Source organism: Heterodontus francisci, chromosome 1 (assembly GCF_036365525.1).
Source record: "Heterodontus francisci isolate sHetFra1 chromosome 1, sHetFra1.hap1, whole genome shotgun sequence".
Taxonomy (NCBI): Eukaryota; Metazoa; Chordata; class Chondrichthyes; order Heterodontiformes; family Heterodontidae; genus Heterodontus; species Heterodontus francisci.
This window is the reverse complement of record NC_090371.1, coordinates 16,007,629-16,031,318: the sequence shown is the minus strand read 5'-3', so window position 1 is coordinate 16,031,318 and position 23,690 is coordinate 16,007,629. Positions and strand designations below refer to the sequence as shown.

At 45.9% G+C, this 23,690-nt stretch overlaps 1 protein-coding gene across 1 annotated transcript in view; it reads right to left on the bottom strand.

Annotated features, from left to right (window-relative positions):
• Positions 1-23,690, bottom strand: part of sema4f (sema domain, immunoglobulin domain (Ig), transmembrane domain (TM) and short cytoplasmic domain, (semaphorin) 4F) — a 314,213-nt gene that overhangs the window by 37,495 nt on the left and 253,028 nt on the right. Inside the window, exons 9-12 of the mRNA XM_068028690.1 lie at positions 17,507-17,651; positions 16,156-16,378; positions 8,146-8,255; positions 5,233-5,396 (exon numbers count right to left, since the gene is read on the bottom strand). Of these exons, the coding sequence (XP_067884791.1) occupies positions 5,233-5,396; positions 8,146-8,255; positions 16,156-16,378; positions 17,507-17,651 (642 nt within the window). The remainder of the gene's footprint in view (positions 1-5,232; positions 5,397-8,145; positions 8,256-16,155; positions 16,379-17,506; positions 17,652-23,690) is intronic.

The window sequence follows — 23,690 nt, the reverse complement described above, 5'->3', positions numbered from 1 at the left end:
AGGAGGTAATGGTAAATCTTTACAAATCACTGGCTAGGATACACTATTGTGCTCAGTTTTAGGTGCGCTACTTAAGGAAGATGGTGAGACCATGGAGAGAGTGCAAAAACAATTTGTTTGGACGATAACAATGTGATGGAATCCACGGTATGTAGGAGCCACGGGGCAATGTGTGTGAACTGTTATCTGGACAGATGGGTTGTCGAATGCTCTGGCATTGACGCTGATTGCAAAAGATTGTATTTTTTTGGGAACAGAATGTCTTAATAGAAATTGAAAACAAATACTTCAGGTTGTTGAGGTAAGCAAAACTAGTTGACACCAGACAAGAGGGTGAGACGGTGCCATCCAAGCTCAGACGGCAGGAAGGTTTTGTTTCACAGATATGTTGAAGACAGTGAAGACTGGATCTAGGAGCGGTTTCTGTTATTTAGGTGAACTGATTATCCAGACCTGGCCATACAGTGCACAGGGTTGTCACGTAAGGGCACGAATAATGGTGACACTGGAATCCACGCCATCTAGCCTGTCATGAGGAGAACAGAGAAGGTTCTGGAGAAGTATGCCATTTTTCTTTTGGTGAAGTCTGTACCCACAGAGTTCGGGATTAAAGTGAAACAGCTATCAGTCGGGAATTGTGGCTGCATCTCAGAGACCTACTTGAGGAATTTCAGGGCTGTGAAGAACTGTATAACTGTAATTTGGGGCCAGACAGGCTGAAAGGACTACTCAGAGGATTCAGAGGAGACCCATCTTTGTTACATCTGAAAATTAGTGTGTAATCTTTAAGCTACGTATATATGACTGTGATTTAACTGCTAGTTCATGGCTAATATATGTTGGTTTTGAGTGTTAAAGTAAAATTTATAAAAGTGAAATCTTGTCAGTTTGATTTTTGTTTCCTAAATTGGGGTCAGTCGTGGATTCGATTCTTCTGGTTTGCTGGTGATCTCACGGGGATTAAAATACCAGGCATGAAGAGGAGACTAAAGAAACTGTGGCTCTTTTCATTATAACTGTGAAGGTTGCGGAAATTTAAAAGAGGTGTTCAAAATTATGAGATTGTTTCTTAATGTAACTCAGTAATGTAATCAGTGAATCAATAACTAGAGGGCATATATTTGAGGTCAGAGACAAAAAGAAAAGTTGTGAGATATTATGAGAAACACTTTTTTCTGCAGAAAATTGTTAGGCCACGGTATTCCCTACCAAAATACAATTATAATAACTTTTAAGAGGGAAGTGGATAAATATTTAAAAGGGTATGGGGAAAAGGCAGATGGAACTTCTCAGAGACAAGCATGATGGACCAAAAGGCCTCTTTCTATGTTGTAAAATTCTATTCCCTCCAGTGTGAACACTTGACACCTTTAGTATGGCGGTATCAATATGCTTCTGGGGGAATAAATGCATTAAACCCAATAAAAGCAAATATCCAGTCTCCCGTCCACTTGGGAGATGAACTGGAAGCCTCATGGCACCAGTGCATCTGTACACCAGTAAAGATCAATGCATTCAGGCGCGGAGGGCAGAAAACTGATTTCTGAAAAAGAATTTAAAAAGCTCAGTCACAAAGGAACATACATGTGATACAGTTCAATAACTCACCACAATGGGATGTGTTAGGACGGGTAATTTGAACCAGCTGTTCTTTTACTGATCAATGTTTTTGTATGTTTGTAAGTGGTCGCACTGAACCAGCACAAGAATGAAGGGTAGGCGGTGGCATAGTGGTATTATCACTGGACTAGTAACCCAGAGATCCAGGGTATTTCTCTGGGGACATGGGTTCCAATCCCACCACAGCAGAAGGTGGAATGTGAATTTAATTAATAAATCTGGAATTAAAAGCTAGTCTGATGATGGCCATGAAACCACTGTCGACTGTTGTAAAAACCCATCTGGTTCACTAATGTCCTTTAGGGAAGGAAATCTGCTGTCCTTACCTGGTCTGGCCTACATGTGACTCCAGACCCACAGCAATGTGGTTAACTCTTACATGCCCTCTGCAATGGCCTAGCAAGCCACTCAGTTGTACCTAACCGCTACGAAGTCAATAAAAAGGAATGAAACCGGACAGACCACCCAGCATTGGCCTAGGCACCGGAAACGACAACGGCAAACCCAGCCCTGTCGACCCTGCAAAGTCCTCCTTACTAACATCTGGGGGCTTGTGCCAAAGTTGGGAGAGCTGTCCCACAGACTAGTCAAGCAACAGCCTGACAATAGTCATGCTCACAGAATCATACCTTACAGATAATGTCCCAGACACTGCCATCACCATCCCCGGGTATGTCCTGTCCCACCGGCAGGACAGACCCACCAGAGGTGGTGGCACAGTGGTATACAGTAGGGAGGGAGTTGCCCTGGGAGTCCTCAACATCGACTCCGGACCCCATGAAGTATCATGGCATCAGGTCAAACATGGGCAAGGTAACCTCCTACTGATTACCACCTACTGCCCTCCCTCAGCTGATGACTCAGTACTCCTCCATGTTGAACACCACTTGGAGGAAGCACTGAGGGTGGCAAGGGCACAAAATGTACTCTGGGTGGGGGACTTCAATGTCCATCACCAAGAGTGGCTCAGTAGCACCACTACTGAACGAGCTGGCCAAGTCCTAAAGGACATAGCTGCTAGACTGGGTCAGCAGCAGGTGGTGGGGGAACCAACACGAGGGAAAAACATACTTACCCCGTCCTCACCAATCTGCCTGCCACAGATGCTTCTGTCCATGACAGTATTGGTAGGAGTGACCACCACACAGTCCTTGTGGAGACGAAGTCCCGTCTTCACATTGAGGATACCGTCCATCGTGTTGTGTGGCACTATCACCGTGCTAAATGGGATAGATTTCGAACAGATCTAGCAATGCAAAACTGGGCATCCATGAGGCGCTGTGGGCCATCAGCAGCAGCAGAATTGTACTCAACCACAATCTGTAACCTTATGGCCCAGCATATCCCCCGCTCTACCACTACCATCAAGCCATGAGACCAACCCTGTTCAATGAAGAGTGCAGGAGGGCATGCCAGGAGCAGCACCAGGCATACCTCAAAATGAGGTGTCAACCTGGTGAAGCTACAACACAGGACTACTTGCATGCCAAACTGCGTAAGCAGCAGGCGATAGACAGAGCTAAGCGATCCCATAACCAACGGATCAGATCTAAGCTCTGCAGTCCTGCCACATCCAGTCGTGAATGGTGGTGGACAATTAAACAACTAACTGGAGGAGGTGGCTCCACAAATATCCCCATCCTCAATGATGGGGGAACCCAGCACATCAGTGCGAAAAATAAGGCTAAAGCATTTGCAACAATCTTCAGCCAGAGGTGCCGAGTTGATGATCCATCTCGGCCTCCTCCTGATGTCCCCAGCATCATGGATGCCAGACTTCAGCCAATTCGATTCACTCTGCGTGATATCAAGAAACGACTGAAGACACTGGATACTGCAAAGGCTATGGGCCCTGACAATATTGCGGCAATAGTACTGAAGACCTGTGCTGCAGAACTTTCCGCGCCCCTAGCCAAGCTGTTCCAGTGCAGCTACAACACTGGCATCTACCCTGCATTGTGGAAAACTGCCCAGGTACGTCCTGTACACAAAAAGCAGGACAAGTCCAACCTGGCCAATTACCGCCCCATCAGCCTACTCTCAATCATCAGTAAAGTGATGGAAGGTGTCATCAACAATGCCATCAAGTGGCACTTGCTTAGCAATAACCTGCCCAGTGATGCTCAGTTTGGGTTCCGCCAGGGCCTCCCCTCACCTCATTACAGCCTTGGTTCAAACATGGACAAAAGAGCTGAACTCAAGAGGTGAGGGGAGAGTGACTGCCCTTGACGTCAAGGCAGCATTTGACTGAGTATGGCATCAAGGAGCCCTAGCATAACTGAGGTCAATGGGAATCCGGGGGAAAACCCTCCGCTGGCTGGAGTCATACCTAGTGCAAAGGAAGATGGTTGTGGTTGTTGGAGGTCAATCATCTGAGCTCCAGGACATCACTTCAGGAGTTCCTCAGGGTAGTGTCCTAGGCCCAACCTTCTTCAGCTGCTTCATCAATGACCTTCCTTCAATCATAAGGTCAGGAGTGGGGATGTTCGCTGATGATTGTACAATGTTCAGCACCATTCGTGACTCCTCAGATACTGAAGCAGTCCGTGTAGAAAAATGCAGCAAGACCTGGACAATATCCAGGCTTGGGCTGAGAAGTGGCAAGTAACATTCGCGCCACACAAGTGCCAGGCAATGACCATCTCCAACAAGAGAGAATCTTACCATCTCCCCTTGACATTCAACAGCATTACCATCGCTGAATCCCCCACTATCAACATCCTAGGGGCTACCATTGACCAGAAACTGAACTGGAGTAGCCATATAAATACCGTGGCTACAAGAGCAGATCAGAGGCTAGGAATCCTGAGGCGAGTAACTCACCTCCTGACTCCCCAAAGCCTGTCCACCATCTACAAGGCACAAGTCAGGTGTGTGATGGAATATTCTTCACTTGCGTGGATGGATGCAGCTCCAACAACACTCAAGAAGCTCGACACCATCCTGGATAAAGCAGCCCACTTGATTGGCACCCCATCTATAAACATTCACTCCCTCAACCACCGACGCACAGTGGCAGCAGTGTGTACCATCTACAAGATGCACTGCAGCAATGCACCAAGGCTCCTTAGACAGCACCTTCCAAACCCGCAACCTCTATCAACTAGAAGGATAAGGGCAGCAAACACATGGGAACACCACCACCTGCAAGTTCCCGTCCAAGTCACACACCATCCTGACTTGGAACTATATTGCCGTTCCTTCACTGTCGCTGGGTCAAAATCCTGGAATTCCCTTCCCAACAGCACTGTGGGTATACCTACCCCAAATGGACTGCAGCGGTTCAAGAAGGCAGCTCACCACCACCTTCTCAAGGGCAATTAAGGATGGGCAATAAATGCTGGCCTGGCCAGTGATGCCCACATCCCATGAATGAATAAACATTTTTTTTCCCTCGGGCTGTAAAAGCCCATTTGGCCAACAAGCCTGTCCATTTTTCATTCAACAGTCCCATGTACCAACCTTCCCACTTTTTTCCTTAGTTGCTTTGCTCTCCAGAAAAGCAGCCCAATTCTCTCAAGCCATTTTTTTCACTCTGGTTCAAAGGTCGTTCCTGCTGCAACTCAATTACTCTTTGAGAGAAGATCCAACAACTCCTCCAGTGGTACTCACCCCTGGGCAGTTTTGCTTCCGTATTGAACACATTTCAATTCCTGCCCATTCCAGCCGCATGATGGATCCCGTGCCAGGAGACAGCTATCACAGTGGGAATACCTGCTGCAGTTTACTGCTGGAAGCTGGACTACTGTGCTCTTTGATCCAACGTAGACAGACCCCTGAAAGAAATTATCCCTATCAGCACCGAATTCACTCAAACTCTTTCTCACCTACCAATTTCCTTATGAAGCTCTTCTACCAGGCTGAATACAGAAATTCAGAGGGAAAGTGAGAAAGGAAATAAGAGAACCAAAGGCAGAGTATGAGAAGAGACTGGTATCTAACATAAAATAAATCCAAAAGTCTTCTATAGGCATATAAATAGTAAAATGGTAGTAAGAGGAGGGGTGGGGCCAATTTGGGACCTAAAAGGGGATCTATGCATGGAGACAGAGGGGCCAGGCTGAGGTAATGAATGAGTACTTGGCATGTGTCTTTACCGAGGATGAAGATGCTGCAGGAATCATAGTGACTGAGGAGGTAGTCGAGATACCGGATGGGATAAAAATTGATAAAGAGGAGATATTAGAAAGACGGGTGGTATTTCAAGTTCATAAGTCACCAGGACCAGAAAGGACATATCCAGAGGGAAATAAGGGTGGAAAATCCAAAGGCAATGCCCATAATCTTTCAATCCTCCTTAGATACAGGGGTGTTGCCAGGGGATTGGCGAATTGCAAAAGTTACATCTTTGATCAAAAAAGGATAAACCCAGAAACTAAAGGCCAGTTCAGTTTAACTTCCGTGGTGAGAAAGCTTTTAGAAATGATAATCCGGGACAAAATTAACAGTCACTTGGACGTGTGGATTAATCAAGGAAAGCCAGGATGGATTTGTTAAAGGCAAATCATATTTTACCAACGTGATTAAGTTTTTTGATGAGGTAACAGAAAGGGTTGATGACGGTAATGCAGTTGATGCATTGTATATGGACTTCCAAAAGTGCTTTGATAAAGTGCCACAAAATAGGTTTGCCAGCTATGTTGAAGCCCATGGAATAAAAGGGACAGTGGCAACATGGATACGAAATTGATTGAATGAAGAAAACAGACACTAGCAGTTTTTCAGACTGGAGGAAGGTATACAGTGGGGTTCCCAGGGGTCAGTACTCGGACCACTGCCTTTTTTGATATATATTAATGACTTAGACTTGGATGTGCAGGGCAGAGTTTAAAAATTTGCAGGTAACACAAAACTTGCAATTATTGTGAACTGTGAGGAGGATCATTATAGACTTCAAGGTGGACACTTGGCATATGAAATTTAATGCAGAGAAGTGTGAAGTGATATGTTTTGGTAGGATGAACAAGGAGAGGCAATATAAATTAAAGTGAACAATGCTAAAGGGGGTGTGGGAACAAAGTGACTATCTGTGTAAATATCATTAAAAGTGGCAGAACAGGTTCAGAAAATGGTTAAAAAGGCATATGGCTTTATAAACAGGAGCATAGAGTACAAAAACAAGGAAGTTATGATGAACCTTTCTAAAACACTGGTTTGACCTCAACTGGAGTACTGTGTCCAATTCTGGGCACCATACTTTACAAAGGATGTGAAGGCTTTAGAAAGGGTACAGAAAAGAGAATGGTTCCAGGGATGAGGGACTTCAGATTCGTAGAAAGACGTGGCCTTCAGTTACTTGGAAATATATCAATGTTCCTTCACTGTCACTGGGTCAAAATCCTGGAACTCCCTTCCTAACAGCACTGTGGGTGTACTAAAACCATATGGATTGCAACGGTTCAAATAGGCAGCTCACCGCCATCTTCTCATGGGCAATTAGGAATGGGCAACAAATGTGGGCCTTGCCAGCGATGCTTACATCCCATGAACTAAAGAAAGAAGCTGGGCTTGTTCTCCTAAAAGACGGTTGCGAGGATGTTTGATAGAGGTGTCCAAGATCATGAGGGGTCTAGACAAAGTAGAGAGAGAGAAATTATTCCCATTGGCTGAAGGGTCAAGAACCTGAGGACACTGATTTAAGGTGATTGGGAAAAGAACCAACGGCGATATGAGGAAAAACATTTTTTTAACGCAGCAAGTGGTTAGGATCTGGTATACATTGCCTGAGAGTATGGTGGAGGAAGATTCAATTATGGCTTTCAAAAGAGAATTGGATAAATCTGAAGAGAAAAATTGCAAGGCTACAGGGAAAGGGTGGGGTGGGGGGGGGGGGGGGGCGGGGTGGTGGGATTAGCTAAACTCGTTATGTAGAGAGCCAGCACAGACTCAATGGGCCAAATGACCTCCTTCTATGCTGTAATCATTCTATAATAAAATGATGGAAGGCATTGGAGTGCAGGAGATTACATGACTCATCAAACCTCTTAATTCATGGCTTAATGAAAAGCAGTAATGTTCCAGCAAGTTAATGATGTTCTACTAAGGTCAGGCTTTATGTGGTAGAATCCTTCAAGAGTTTATACAGATTTTGGCCCAATTATATTGTGGCCTTTGGTGCCAGTGTGTCTAACGTGTCTACAGGGGTAGGGAGCACCATCTGGAGAGTCAATTTCAAAACCTACTCCTGAGGCTGAGCACTTAGCCTGCCTATATGATCTAGAAAGTAGAACCTACACATTCCTGCCTCATTTGGACCTTTCTCCAATCTCCACCCCATTACTGAGGAGGGGTGCTACCAAATAAGAAATACAATGAAATGCAAGATCAACACATTTGAGGTAAATCCAATAGAAATCTGGTTGCACTGGGACAGAGTATACAATACACAGTCTATGGAAGGGGAAAGACTGATGGGCTGAATGCTCATCTCTTGGTCCATCTGCATTTTTAAGATTGCTGGTGATAGTATAAGGTCTGTTTTTTGCTGCTGGGTTTGATGACCTTGTGATTGGCTAGGTTCCTTACCTGCTGCAGTGCAATGTTCAGAACTTTCTCAGCTGGCTGGAAGACTATATAGTTCTCCACCACATGGGCCCTGAAGCCGATTTTGACCACTTTGTGCAGATGTCCAGTTTCTACAGCAAAACAACAAACAAGGCTACATTATTCTCAAGTAAACTGAAAATTAGGATACAGTATTTGAGTAATTTATGACGTGCTGGGTGTAACATGCTCGGGAGGGACAGGGTAACTTTAGACCTATGGTTCCCAAAGCTCTCCACCACACAGGGTTTCCTCAAGTTATATAAAACACTGGTTCCGCCTCAACTGGAGTATTGCGTCCAATTCTGGACACTGCACTTTAGGAAGGATGTGAAGGCTTGAGAGAGGGTGCAGAAAAGATTCATGAGAATGATTTCAGGGATGAGAGACTTCAGTTATATAGATAGATTGGAGAAGTTGGGGTTGTTCTCCTCAGAGGAGTAGATTGAGAGGAGATTTGCTAGAGGGTTTCAAAATTATGAGGGGGATCTAGGCCGAGTAGAGAGCATGTGCTCCCATTGGTGGCAGGGTCAAGAACCAAAGGTCACAAATCCTGAATCGTTAACTCAGTTTCTCTCTCCACAGATGCTACCAGACCTGCTGGGTATTTCCACCACTTTCTGTTTTTATTTATGACACAGATTTAAGGTGATTTGCAAAAGAACCAAAGGCAACATGAGGAAAAGTTTTTTTACACAGCAAGTGGTTAGGATCTGGAATGCCCTGTCTGAGTTTGTGGTGGAGGCAGAGTCAATCATGGCTTTCAAAAGGGAATTAGATAACCAACAGAAAAAGGAAAAAAATTGCAGGATTACAGGGAAAGGACGGGGGAGTGGGACTAGCTAAATTGCTCCTATAATAGATTGGCCAAATGGCTGCCTTCTGTGCTGTCACCATTCTATGTCTGTGCAGACTGATAGAGATTTAATGTTATGATTAGACAACATTACCACTGTAGCATGTGGCGACCCAGATGGTGGAAGGCAAAATGGATGAATCTTGGTATTTTTTCTTCTAGCAATTCCTACATTCCCAATTATATGCTCAATTACAAAACACTGCCCAAACTGATAGCATTCTTGAAGCCAAAACAACTTATATAGCACCTTAAAGTAATAAAACATCCCAAGGTGCTTCACAATCTATGTCAAATGAGTATTGACAGTCTCAGTTTATAGGCCATCTTAGTACAGTAGCAGTACCCTTGCCTCTGAAATGCAAAGTTCAGTGTTAAGCCCCACACTCTGATTTGAGCTCATAATCTTTGCCGACACTCCAATGCAGCAGTGAGGAATCCTTTGGATGAAATGACAAATTGAGGTTCAGGTTCAGGTGGGTGTTAAAGATCCCGTCGTACTTATGTAAAGAAAAGCTGCAAGTTCACCCTGTGCCCTGGTCAATATTCTTTCCCTAACTAATGCCACCAAAAGCAATAAAAACAGAAAATGCTGATAATATCAGCAGATAAGGCAACATCTGTGGAGAGAGAAAGAGAGTTAATGTTTCAGTCGATGACCTTTCCTCAGAAGCAATAAAAGCAGATTTACTGGTCAGCCCACTGGTGTTTGTGGGAACTTGCAGCAGGCAAAATGGGTGCCCTATATGCCTAAAAAAAAAGCCACTGCATTCACAGTTTTTACTGTGTGAAGTACTTTCTGATATTTTAGATGTGATAATGCACTATATAATTGTAAGTGTCTTTTTTTCCAATTAATCTTGCATTTAGAAAGGCAGTAAAAAAAGAACTTGCATCTATATTGTGCCTTTCATGGCCTCAGGAGATCCCAACGCACTTTACAGCCAATGAAGTTCTTTTGAACTGTTGTTATGTAGGAAACACAGCAGCCAATTTGTGCACAGCAAGCAAGATCCCACAAAGAGCAATGAAATAATTACCAGATAATCTGTTTTAGTGAATGCTGGTTGAGGGATAAATATTGGCCAGGACACTATGAAGAATTCCCTGCTCTTCAAAATAGTGCCAGCAATCTTTTATGTCCAACTGAGAGGGTAGAAAGTAGCCTCGGTTTAACATCTCATCTGAAAGATGGCATCTCTGACAATTTTGCATACCCTCAGCACTGCACTGGACCGTCTGTGTAAATTTTATGCTCAAGTCTCTGGAGTGGGTCTTGAACCCCTGGCCTACTTAGAGGCAAACACTGAGCCAGACTGATGCCTATTTACAGTATTACCACTTCGACTTAAGATTCTCCCCAGTACTACTCTCGACAACTATCTTAAAATATCATCTGCATGTCAAATTTAGATAGTTAGCTTCGGCCTCCATGGATACATTGGGTGAGGACAGTCAGGTTCGGGATGACCTACCCATCCACCCCTAATATTCTTGGTTATAAAGGCAAGTGCTTGAGCAAGGGATTTTCCGGCACCAGCCATCCAAGTATCATACCTCAGCATATATATCAATACTTTGGAAGGAAAGGAGGGCAAATTCTATGAAAAACTGCAGTGAAAACAAAGCTCTTCAGGTTTGAGCTGTAAACAAAATGTCAGATGTTTTGCAAAATGCCAACGACATTGAACTAAGCAGTTGAGAAATGTCAAAAATGACTTATTTTGATTTGCATTGCATCTGTTTGGTCTTCTCTTCTGAATTGAGTCTGGTCACTGCCCAATGACAGCAGCCTATCTTAAACAAATGGCAGAATTAATTGGTTCAGTCCTGGGGTGGAATTTTATCCCAGCAACAAGGGACTTGGTGGTGGGCTGGGAAGCGGGGTCGAGTACCCCAACTGGGCCCTCTGTCAGACCCCGGTGGAATTCCACGGTGGATAGCCAATTGACATAAGGAACCATCTCCAGAGCTGGCAGTGGCGAAGATGGGGGGAACCCTAGGACACAGGGGGGTCAGAGTCCTTGGTCTTCCCTGCCATGGACAAAATGGCATGGGAGCAGGATGATGTTGGGCACGCTGCTTGATGCCACCAGGTGACATTTTGTGTGCCCCCCCCATCCCTCCCCCCTACTCCGTTCCCATTCCCAAGGGCAGGATATAATCCTGCCCCTGAAAAAAGAACAGTACAGCACAGGAACAGGCCATTCGGCCCTCCAACCCTGTGCCGATCGTGATGCCTCCCTATACTAAAACCTTTTGCACTTCCGGGGTCCGTATCCCTCTATTCCCATCCTACTCATGTATTTGTCAAGATGCCTCTTAAACGTCTCTATGGTACCTGCTTCCACCACCTCCCCCGGCAACAAGTTCCAAGCACTCACCACCCTCTGTGTAAAGAACATGCCTCGCACATCCCCTCTAAACTTTTCCCCTCTCACCTTAAACCTATGTCCCCCAGTAACTGACTCTTCCACCCTGGGAAAAAGCTTCTGACTATCCACTCTGTCCATGCTGCTTATAACTTTGTAAACCTCTATCAAGTCGCCCCTCCACCTCCGTCGTTCCAGTGAAAACAATCCGAGTTTATCCAACCTCTCCTCATAGCTAATGCCCTCCAGACCAGGCAACATCCTGGTAAACCTCTTCTGCACCCTCTCCAAAGCCTCCACGTCCTTCTGGTAGTGTGGCGACCAGAATTGCACGCAATATTCTAAGTGTAGCCTAACTAAAGTTCTGTACAGCTGCAGCATGACTTGCCAATTTTTATACTCTATGCCCCGACCGATGAAGGCAAGCATGCCGTATGCCTTCTTGACTACCTTATCCACCTGCGTTGCCACTTTCAGTGACCTGTGGACCTGTACGCCCAGATCTCTCTGCCTGTCAATACTCCTAAGGGTTTTGCCATTTACTGTATACTTCCCACCTGCATTAGACCTTCCAAAATGCATTACCTCACATTTGTCCGGATTAAACTCCATCTGCCATTTCTCCGCCCAAGTCTCCAACCGATCTATATCCAGCTGTATCCTCTGACAATCCTCATCATTATCCGCAACTCCACCAACCTTTGCGTCGACGCAAACTTACTAATCAGACCAGCTACATTTTCCTCAAAATCATTTATATATACTACAAACAGCAAAGGTCCCAGCACTGATCCCTGTGGAACACCACTAGTCACATCCCTCCATTCAGAAAAGCACCCTTCCACTGCTACCCTCTGTCTTCTATGACCGAGCCAGTTCTGTATCCATCTTGCTAGTTCCCCTCTTATCCCGTGTGACTTCACCTTTTGTACCAGTCTGCCATGAGGAACCTTGTCAAAGGCTTTGATAACATCCACTGCCCTTCCTTCATCAATCATCTTCGTCACTTCCTCAAAAAACTCAATCAAATGAGTGAGACACGACCTCCCCTTCACAAAACCATGCTGCCTCTTTCTAATAAGTCCATTTGTTTCCAAATGGGAGTAAATCCTGTCCCAAAGAATCCTCTCTAATAATTTCCCTACCACTGACGTAAGGCTCACCGGCCTATAAATTCCTGGATTACCCTTGCTACCCTTCTTCAACAAAGGAATAATATTGGCTATTCTCCAGTCCTCTGGGACCTCACCTGTAGCCAATGAGGATACAAAGATTTCTGTCAAGGCCCCAGCAATTTCTTCCCTTGCCTCCCTCAGTATTCTGGGGTAGATCCCATCAGGCCCTGGGGACTTATCGACCTTAATGCTTTGCAAGACACCCAACACCTCCTCCTTTTTGATAATGAGATGACTGAGACCATCTACACTCCCTTCCCTAGGCTCATCATCCACCAAGTCCTTCTCTTTGGTGAATACTGATGCAAAGTACTCATTTAGTACCTCGCCCATTTCCTCTGGCTCAACACATAGATTCCCTTCTCTGTCCTTGAGTGGGCCAATCCTTTCCCTGGTTACCCTCTTGCTCTTTATATACGTATAAAAAGCCTTGGGATTTTCCTTAATCCTGTTTGCCAATGTCTTCTCATAACCCCTTTTAGCCCTCCTGACTCCTTGCTAAAGTTCCTTCCTACTGTCTTTATATTCCTCAAGGGATTCATCTGTTCCTAGCCTTCCAGCCCTAACGAATGCTTCCTTTTTCTTTTTGATGAGGCTCACAATATCCCACATTATCCAAGGTTCCCGAAACTTGCCAAACTTATCCTTCTTCCTCACAGGAACATGCTGGTCCTGGATTCTAATCAACAGACGTTTGAAAGACTCCCACATGTCAGATGTTGATTTACCCTCAAATAGCCGCCCCCAATCTAAATTCTTCAGTTCCTGCCTAATATTGTTATAATTAGCCTTTCCCCAATTTAGCACCTTTAACCGAGGACTACTCTTATCCTTATCCACGAGTACCTTAAAACATATGGAATTATTGTCACTGTTCCCGAAATGCTCCCCTACTGAAACTTCGACCACCTGGCTGGGCTCATTGCCCAATACCAGGTCCAGTACAGCCCCATCCCTAGTTAGACTATCTACATATTGTTTCAAGAAGCCCTCCTGGATGCTCCTTACAAATTCTGCCCCATCCAAGCCCCTAGCACTAAGTGAGTCCTAGTCAATATAGGGGAAGTTAAAATCACCCACCACAACAACCCTGTTACCTTTACATCTTTCCAAAATCTGTCTACATATCTGCTCCTCTACCTCCCGCTGGCTGTTGGGAGGCCCGTAGTAAAACCCCAACATCGTGACTGCACCCTTCCTATTCCTGAGCTCCACCCATATTGCCTCGCTGCATGACCCCTCGGAGGTGTCCTCCCGCAGTACAGCTGTGATATTCTCCTTAACCAGTAATGCAACTCCCCCACCCCTTTTACATCCCCCTTTATCCCACCTGAAGCTTCTAAATCCTGGAACATTTAACTGCCAATCCTGTCCTTCCTTCAACCAAGTCTCTGTAATAACAACATCATAGTTTCAAGTACTAATCAAAGCTCTTAGTTCATCTACCTTACCTGTTATACTTCTCGCATTGAAACAAATGCACTTCAGACCACCAGTCTGAACATCTCCCTGCCTGCTCTTCCTCTTAGTCTTACTGGCCTTATTTACTAGTTCCCCCTCATTTATTTCACTAGCTGTCCTACTGCTCTGGTTCCCACCCCCCTACCACACTAGTTTAAACCCTCCCGAGAGACGCTAGCAAACCTCGCAGCCAGGATATTTGTGCCCTCCAGTTTAGATGCAACCCGTCCCTCTTGTACAGGTCCCATGATGTTTTTATTTTTTGATGGCATATGTACTTGTATCATATCACCAAGACAGGAAACCCTACAGTCTTGCGGCTAAAACACTCAGACAGTTCAACATACCAGTGTGGTTATGTTGCAAGAATAACGGCTTTGAGACAACATGTACCTGTGGCTCACTGGAACTTTTAGATATACAGGTTATGGGAGAGGGTCAATATGCACTACTTTGCACACTTACACTGGTGATCATACTGGTCAATGGTGATCTTTGGAGTTTGAACAGTACTGCACTGGCCCAGTGAGCCACAGGTACATGTTGTCTCAAAGCCGTTATTCTTGCAACATAACCACACTGGTATGTTGAACTGTCTGAGTGTTTTAGCCGCAAGACTGTAGGGTTTCCTGTCTTGGTGGTATGATACAAGTACATATGCCATCAAAAAATCTTGGGCATTGCTACCTTTATTCATTGGGCGGCATCTGTGCACAGACAGTTAACGGTACTCACACATCGAGAATTCCAGGGCACCACTGTCACACCTGCCCTTCTATCCTGGATCACAACATGTCATGTGCAAATCCCAGATAACAATGTAGATCACTTCCTCCAGTCTTCACTGCCATTCTGAAGCAAACAGCTAAGGTGATGCAATAAGAGCAGGAAAACACTGCCTGAAAAAAGGAAGTAGCTAGGCTGGTGTTTGAGGTTGAGACTCATCGTCAGAATTGTACTGCATGCTTCCGCTTTCAGATCACCAATATCTCACTGACTTAAGAAAAAGGGCATCAACCTGAAACATTAACTGCATTTGGAGAGGCCTCCAGATAGTGTTGCAATTCCTCAGTTAGAAGTACAAAAAGATTGCAAATACTATTTTAAAAAAGAGCTTGCATTTAAATGGCATCTTAAAAGTTCAGCTGTAGAATCAGGGTCACAAGCTGGTAAGAGCACCGCATACACGTGAGACCAGCTGGCTCAGGCTTAAACAGTTCAGGCCTCTGACAGGCCCACGCTGAGCCTCTGGTGTCGACAGCACAGGGCATGCTGGAGTTGGAGAGGGAAGAAAACATCTGGCGGAGATGCCAGAGGCAATGTGCAGCCATGAGCATGGAGTCCATCCGTGCCATGAGTGCTGCCATGTCTCAGGCATGTGAGTGCATGACTTCCTCGATTGAGAGGTTGGCGACCCTCACGGAGAGACAGATCCTACAAAATGTATTTCCTTCAAGTACCATCTGATTTCCTTTTGAAATCATTGTTTCCACTTCTGCCACCCTCATGGGCAGTGAGTTCCAGATCACTACCAGTTGCTATGTAAAAAGGTTCCTCCCATTCCCCCTGCTTCTGCTGCCTAAAATCTTCAATCTGTGTCCCCTAGTCTTTGTACCATCCATTGAGGGGAACAATTTTTCCTTTCCTAACCTTTCTAAGCCTGTCATAATCTTGTGCAGCTCTATTAAATCTCCCCTCAATCTCCTTTACTCTGAGAGCAACCTCAGCTTTCCCAACCTAAACTTGCAACTAAAATTCCCCCTGGAACCATTCAGGTAAATGTCCTCTGTACCCTCTCAAGGACCCTCATATGCTTCCTGAGAATGGCACACATTTAACGCATAAACAGGAAGAGTCACGGGATAGCAATAGACATCAGGAATCCTGGTAATTTCTTCCCTCTCTTGCACAGCGGAGGAAGTTACCACAAATTGAGGCCAGCCATGACAGTCTTCTACCACCTCCAGCTAAAAGCAACTAATTCCACAGTTCCCTACCTGGTATAATGCCAGTATTGTCATGAAGATTTCAGTAAAGCTGGATCCTGGTTGCAGCAAAGTGCAGCACCACGAGGCATATTTTTCAAAAGCAGAGAGAGAAGACTTCTACATGATCACCTGTTTCTCACCTGTGCCCAAGTAGAATATCTCGTAGCCCAACCCATTTATGGCAATCACTCTCTGGACAATGATCTTGGAATATAAAGAGTTCCGCATAATAAGGAGTGGCTTCCCACCAATTGGACTGATATAATCAGCCATCAGAAGATGGTCTCGAACAAACATCAGCACGTTATCTGGAAGATCCAAGGATGTGTTATAGCCCCTTTCCTTCAACTGGTTAGTGATGCACTGAACAAAAAATAAACAGAGAAAAAGATCAATTACTTTCACTTGGGTTTCTGATCCTCAGTAATGTTTGCATCTTTACTGATGTTTGTCAATGTCAGTCTGTATCTCTACTGATGTTAATTCAGCTCCCTCACACTGTCACTCATTGAACCCACCACCCACCTGCTAGCCCCCACTTCCAGCACTCTGTGCTACTGACTATATCTTTACTGATGTTAATCCAGTTTTCCCACACTGTTTGCTTCAGTTACTTTTGCCAGCCCATGCTGACAGGTTACACTGCTGGGCACAGTAACCCCTCCCCGCCTGTGTCCCCAGCTCCTTTATTGAAACTAATGAAAACAAATAGGGTAAAACTGATTTTAATGCTGACCACAAATCTTTAGAAGTTTGATTTTTGTAAGGCTTTGGTCTTTAATGTTCTGTGATCGTTCTGCTCACTTCCAGTTATGTTATTAATAATGTTAATTTGGTGCTTTTGAGAGTTGGCAGGAAGGTTTGCATCCTGTCTAGCCCTTCCGTTGGGAAATGCCCTTTTTTCTTACGTTGATCTCTTCTCCTGAAGGTGCTGCTGCTGGGATACAGTCTCATGTGCACTTTGTAGTTCACCCAAGTCACCATTCACGAGCCTAAACAAGAGCCAGTAGGCCATTCGACCCTGAGGGGGATCCACTTAGCTGCACTTCCAGCAGCGGTCACCACAATCATTCAAGGTTGGAAAGTGGATCTGATTTTTCAAATTTGCTAATAATAGAACAAAGAACAATACAGCACAGGAACAGGCCATTCTGCCCTCCAAGCCTGCGCCGATCTTGATGCCTGCCTAAACTAAAGCCTTCTGCACTTCCGGGAACCGTATCCCTCTATTCCCATCCTATTCATGTATTTGTCAAGATGCCTCTTAAACGTCGCTATCGTACCTGCTTCCACCACCTCCCCCGGCAGCAAGTTCCAGGCACTCACCAGCACAGTCCAATCATGAAACCTATGAGCCCCTGTCCTGAAAGCTTTAGTCCCACACTGGCTCAAACACCCGAGACACCCCATTCCCAATTTCCTTTATTACAAAGTAGGTTGTTTCATTTCTAATGGTTAGCAATCCCTTACTGTAACTGGTCTTCCACTTACTGTGCCAGGACGGGGATCTGGAATTGACCCTCGAAACACAGCCCATTTGTCGGCCTCCCTTTTATACTCCATAAATCGCCCATCAAAAGCTTTCTGCACATCTGCGATTTTGTAAGCACACACTGCAGAAACATCTTGGTTGTCCCTAGAGATGGGATGGGAGCGGGGAAAGAAACATTAATGATTCTCATTTTGTTCTGGAGCTTTTACTCAGTAAATATCATACACAAAAAAATGCTCCCGCTGGAGGTTCGACCATTTACCCCAATAAATGGAAACACGATCCCATATGACACAATATTCCTTGTCAATGACAAATAAGCTGTTAGAAGCTCTTCATATGATGCTTGAAGATCCACAAAAGCACTCAGGGGTGACTCACCTGAAAACTTTTCAATTCCATTGCCCCACTGCCTCTCCCATGCGTACAAACAAAAATCAAAATGTTACTCCCCATCACCTGGCAACAGAAACTGACTGCAAAATGCAAAAGCCTCAATCTTACATTAAAATCATAAAAACCACAGGAGGGTATAATGTGAAAAGACCACTCAATTTATCAATACAAAAGCAAAATACTGTGGATGCTGGGAATCTGAAATAAAAACAGATCTTCTTGAGCCTCCTTGTCTCGAGAGGCAATGGGTAAGCGCCTAGGGGTGGTCAGTGGTTTGTGGAACAGCACCTGGAGTGGCTATAAAGGCCAATTCTAGAGTGACAGAATCTTCCACAGACGCTGCAGATAAAATTGGTTGTCGGGACTGTTACACAGTTGGCTCTCTCCTTTCAATTCTGTCTTTTTTCCTGCCAAATGCTAAGTCTCTTCGCCTCACCACTCTTTAGCCCGCCTTTATGGCTGCCCGCCAGCTCTGGCAATCACTGACAACTGACTCCCACGACTTGTGGTCAATGTCACGGGACTTCATGTCGCATTATAGGAAGGATGTGGAAGCTTTGGAAAGGGTGCAGAGGAGATTTACTAGGATGTTGCCTGGTATGGAGGGAAGGTCTTACGAGGAAAGGCTGAGGGACTTGGGGTTGTTTTCGTTAGAGAGGAGGAGGAGGAGAGGTGACTTAATAGAGACATACAAGATAATCAGAGGGTTAGATAAGGTGGATAATGAGAGTCTTTTTCCTCGGATGATGATGGCAAACACGAGGGGACATAGCTTTAAGTTGAGGGGTGAAAGATATAGGACAGATGTCAGAGGTAGTTTCTTTACGCAGAGAGTAGTAGGGGCGTGGAACGCCCTGCCTGCAACAGTAGTAGACTCGCCAACTTTAAGGGCATTTAAGTGGTCATTGGATAGACATATGGATGAAAATGGAATAGTGTAGGTCAGATGGTCGGCGCAACATCAAGGGCCAAAGGGCCTGTACTGCGCTGTAATGTTCTAATTCTAATTCTAATTTGCAGACGTCTTTAAAGAGGAGACATGGACGGCCAGTGGGTCTGATACCAGTGACAAGCTCGCTGTACAATGTGTCCTTGGGGATCCTGCTATCTTCCATGCGGCTCACATGGCCAAGCCATCTCAACCGCCACTGGCTCAGTAGGGTGAATATGATGGGGATGTTGGCCGCCTTGAGGCCTTCTACGTTGGAGATACGGTCCTGCCACCTGGTGCCAAGGATTCTCCGGAGGCAGCGAAGATCGAATGAGTTGAGACGTCGCTCTTGGCTGACATACGTTGTCCAGGCCTCGCTGCCGTAGAGCAAGGTACTGAGACACAGGCTTGAAACACTCGGACTTTTGTGTTCCATGTCAGTGTGCCATTTTCCCACACCCTCCTGACCAGTCTGGACATAGCAGCAGACGCCTTTCCGCTTGTTGATTTCTGCATCAAGAGACAGGTTGCTGGTGATAGTTGAGCCTAGGTAGGTGAACTCTTGAACCACTTCCAGAGCGTGGTTGCCGATATTGATGGATGGAGCATTTCTGACATCCTGTCCCATGATGTTCATTTTCTTGAGGCTGATGGTTAGGCCAAATTCGTTGCAAGCAGCCGCAATCCTGTCGATGAGTCTCTGCAGACACTCTTCTGTGTGGGATGTTAATGCAGCATTGCCAGCAAAGAGGAGTTCCCTGATGAGGACTTTCTGTACTTTGGTCTTTGCTCTAAGACGGGCAAGGTTGAACAACCTGCCACCTGGTCTTGTGTGGAGGAAAATTCCTTCTTCTGAAGATTTGAATGCATGTGAGAGCAGCAGGGAGAAGAAGATCCCATGCAGCGTAGGTGCGAGAATACAGCCCTGTTTCACGCCACTCATGGAATGAGGTGATGATACTTAGTAGCTTTGGTGGACACTCGATCTTTGCCAGTAGTCTGAAGAGCCCATGTCTGCTGACGAGGTCAAAGGCTTTGGTGAGATCAATGAAAGCAACGTAGAGGGGCATCTGTTGTTCGCGGCATTTCTCCTGTAGCTGGCGAAGGGAGAACAGCATGTCAATGGTGGATCTCTCTCCTCGGAAGCCACACCGTGCATCAGGGTAGACATGCTCAGCCAGCTTCTGGAGTCTGTTTAAAACGACTCGAGCGAAGACTTTCCCCACTATGCTGAGCAGGGAGATTCCAAGGTAGTTGTTGCAGTCACCGTGGTCACCCTTGTTCTTATAGAGGGTATAGATATTGGCATTGTGCATGTCCTGTGGTACTGCTCCCTCATCCTAGCATAGGCAAAGCAGTTCATGGAGTGCGAAGAGTATAGGAGGCTTGGCACTCTTGATTATTTCAAGGGTAATGCCATCCTTGCCAGGGGCTTTTCCACTGGCTAGAGAATCAATGGCATCACTGAATTCCGATTTTGTTGACTGTTCGTCCAGTTCATCCATGACTGGCAGAGACTGGGATGCATTGAGGGCAGTATCAGTGACAACATTTTCCCTGGAGTACAGTTCTAGGTAGTGCTCAACCCAGCGGTCCAATTGCTTGCGTTGGTCAGTGATTGTGTCCCCTGATTTATATTTGAGGGGGGCGATCTTCTTGATTGGTTGGCCCAAGAGCTCTCTTAATGCCATCATACATTCCTCTGATGTTTCCGGTGTCGGAGGTCAGCTGAATATGACCGCATCGGTGTTGCCAGTAGTCAATTGCACAGCGCCTGGCTGTTCTCTGTGCAGCGCTTCTGGCTACTTTCAGTGCTACGGATGTTAACTCGCTCGGGGCTTTCTCGTAGTTCAATAGTGCAGTGCCCTAGTGGCTATGACAGGTTCCAGCTCTTCAAAGTGAGATTGAATCTAGTCTGCATTCTGCTTCTCACGTTTGCCAAAGGTGGGTCATTGCTGAGTCATAGATGGTGTCTCTGATGTGGGCCCACTTCGTCTCTGCATCCCTTTCAGGAGTGTTTTGAAGAGCTTTCTCAAGTGAATTTGGAAACTTATGTAACAGCTGTGAATAAGAAATTCTGTTTGTGTTTCTGCGCAGGCGGCCCTTCTGCTTTGAGTGATGTAGCTTCTTTGGTTTGAGTCTAACTTTGCTGCACACCAGGGAGTAGTCGGTGTCGCAGTCCACACTGTGGAAGCTGCGTGTGATTTGGACACTGTTTATAGAGGCTCGCCTTGTGACGTTGAGGTCCAGCTGGTGCCAACAACGTGATCTTGGGTGTCTCCATGAAACTTGGTGACAGGGTTTAGTATGAAAGAACGAGTTGGTGATGCAGAGGTTGTGATAGGTACACATTCTCATTCATCCTTCCAATACCATAGCGCCCAAGGCAGGAGGGCCATGAGTCATGGTCGGCCCCAACCCTGGCATTAAAGTCCCCCAGCAGGAACAAATGTTCGGTGTTAGGAATGCTACTAATGCTATTATGGAGTTCCTCGTAGAACTGGTCTTTAACTTCAGGTGGGGAGCAGAGTGTTGGAGCATAGATGCTGAGTAGGTGTACTGGGCCAGAGGAGGTGAGCAGTCAGATGGACAGTATGCATTCCGAGTCATTTGAAGGTGGCTCTATCATGTTGTGCAAAGAGTTTTCGATGGCAAAGCCCACTCCATGCTGTCTTGGTTCTTCAGAATCCCTACCCTGCCAGTAGAAGGTGCAGTCTTGCTCTCCTCGAGATCCACTCACAGGAAGGCGTGTCTCCTGAAGTGCTGCAATGTCCACATTGTGTCTACTGAGCTCGTTGTTGATGATGGCGGTCTTCTGAGAGTCGTTGATTTGTGTAAGGTCTTCTGACAGGCCAGGACACATAGTTCTGACGTTCCAGCTTGCAAAACGAAAGGCAAACAAAAACCTTCTTTCCTTTTTTTGTCATGCTGTTTGGTGCAGTGTTCCAGTCCACTTGTCGGGCAACGACCCTGAGCTCCAAGCACCCATTGAAGCAGGTGGACTGTGGTGGGACAGAAACTTTCTGACCGGGGGCTGCCCAGTTTGAGGTAGGCAGTAGCTGTCCAGTGAGATGTGATGACCTCTCCCACCGACAAAGGCAACCTGTGGCACCCAATCTCTATGCCAATTGAGCTGGACTTATAACCCGTAACTGCTGCCTTCAATGTTGTTTTGGTCGCTGTGAGGCGACTATGGACTGACCTCTCCATGGCGTATATGGGCGGAATGTATGGAGGTTGTGAGTTGCCCAAGCGTCAAAACCCCCCTCTCGGCCTTCCTAGTGAGGTCCAAAGGAGTGCAGAGCATGACGTTTGGCACCGGTATGGCTGCAGGAACTGCCGGAAACATGCCAAAGGTGACACATTAGGGCCTTAGGGGTTCCGCTCCGGATTTTCTGTTAGGGTTTACTCCCTTGGCCATGGTCTCTCCTGAGACGCCCACAAGTCAGTGTGGTTGCTAGCTCTTATCCCTGAGCAGGGGCCCTAACAAGTAAACTGTGCAAGGGGGAAATGGGAGGTGCGAGGGGGGCGGAGTGCAAAGAGGGAGGGGGGAAGGTGGTACGGAGGCGAGAGGGGGGAAGGGAGTGCAGGGGGGGGAAGGGGGTACGAGGGATGAAGGGGGTGCGGGGGGGGGGGGGGGGGGAAGGGTGCAAGGGGGTGAGGGGGAAGGAGGTGCGAGGACGGCCTCCTCAATTCGGCGTCCTGCAGGCTGACGCTGCGCTCATGGTCACCATCCAGAGGTTTAGGGCCTAAGAAACGCACTCTGACCAGTGTCGGGATCCTGGCTCACAGTCCGCCGCCTGGCTTGGAACGCCTGTCCCTTGCCTCCCTGCGGGGCCATCCAATTAATGTAGAGTCTTAGTGATCAACCTATTTTCCTCCACTGGTAGCACAGCATTGCTGTTGGTGTTGTTGGTTGCCGACTCCACTCACAGTTTTAGGCTGGCAGAAACTAGCAACCTATGTTAGTTCCAGTTGAGTATCTAATCCTTGCCTAATGCTGATTTGATATCTGATTTGCTATTTTGGACTTTGATGCTTCAGTTAATGCCCTCCCTATGCACACACAGCTGGAAATACTCAGTCGGTCAGGCAGCATCATTGGAGAATGAAACAGAGTTAACATTTCAGGTCAATGGACCTTTCATCAAACTCAAACGTTAAAGCTTTCCCTCAATTTATCAGGCCTACTTCTGTGTATTATGGAAACATACAATGATACAGGATAAAAAGACTCATTCAGCCTATTGAGCCACTTTTCTGCCTTTTCCTCATATGCTGTGAATTTTTCTCCCTCAATATATTTCCAATTCCCTTTTGAAAGTTATATTGAATCTGCTTCCATATTTTCAGGTAATGCACTCTAGATCATAACTCGCTGAGCTAAAAAAAAGCTCCTCATCTCACCTCTGGCTCTTTTGCCTTAAATCTGATCTTGAATTTATTCACAACAGGTTCTCTTATCTACAAGCAATTAAATGAGCCAGTCATGTGTTAACTGATCTATTGCTGTACAGTGGCAACATATTAGTGAAGGATTGACAGACCACCACACTTAGAAAGCCTACTGTGAGTGAAATAGAAGCTGAGAAACATGTAACTGTTCACCAATTTTAGATAGAATTTTACATTATGTTTGAAAGTGAGATAATTCAATCTGAAATAAAAGCAAAATACTGCAGATGCTGGAAATCTGAAATAACAACACGAAATGCTGGAAATACTCAACAGGTCTGGCAGCATCAGTGGAGCGAGAAGCAGAGTTAATGTTTCAGGTCAGTGACCCTTCATCAAATGTGGGTCCAATACAGGCAGAGTCAGGAGAATTTATAATGGGGAATAGAGAAATGTCAGAG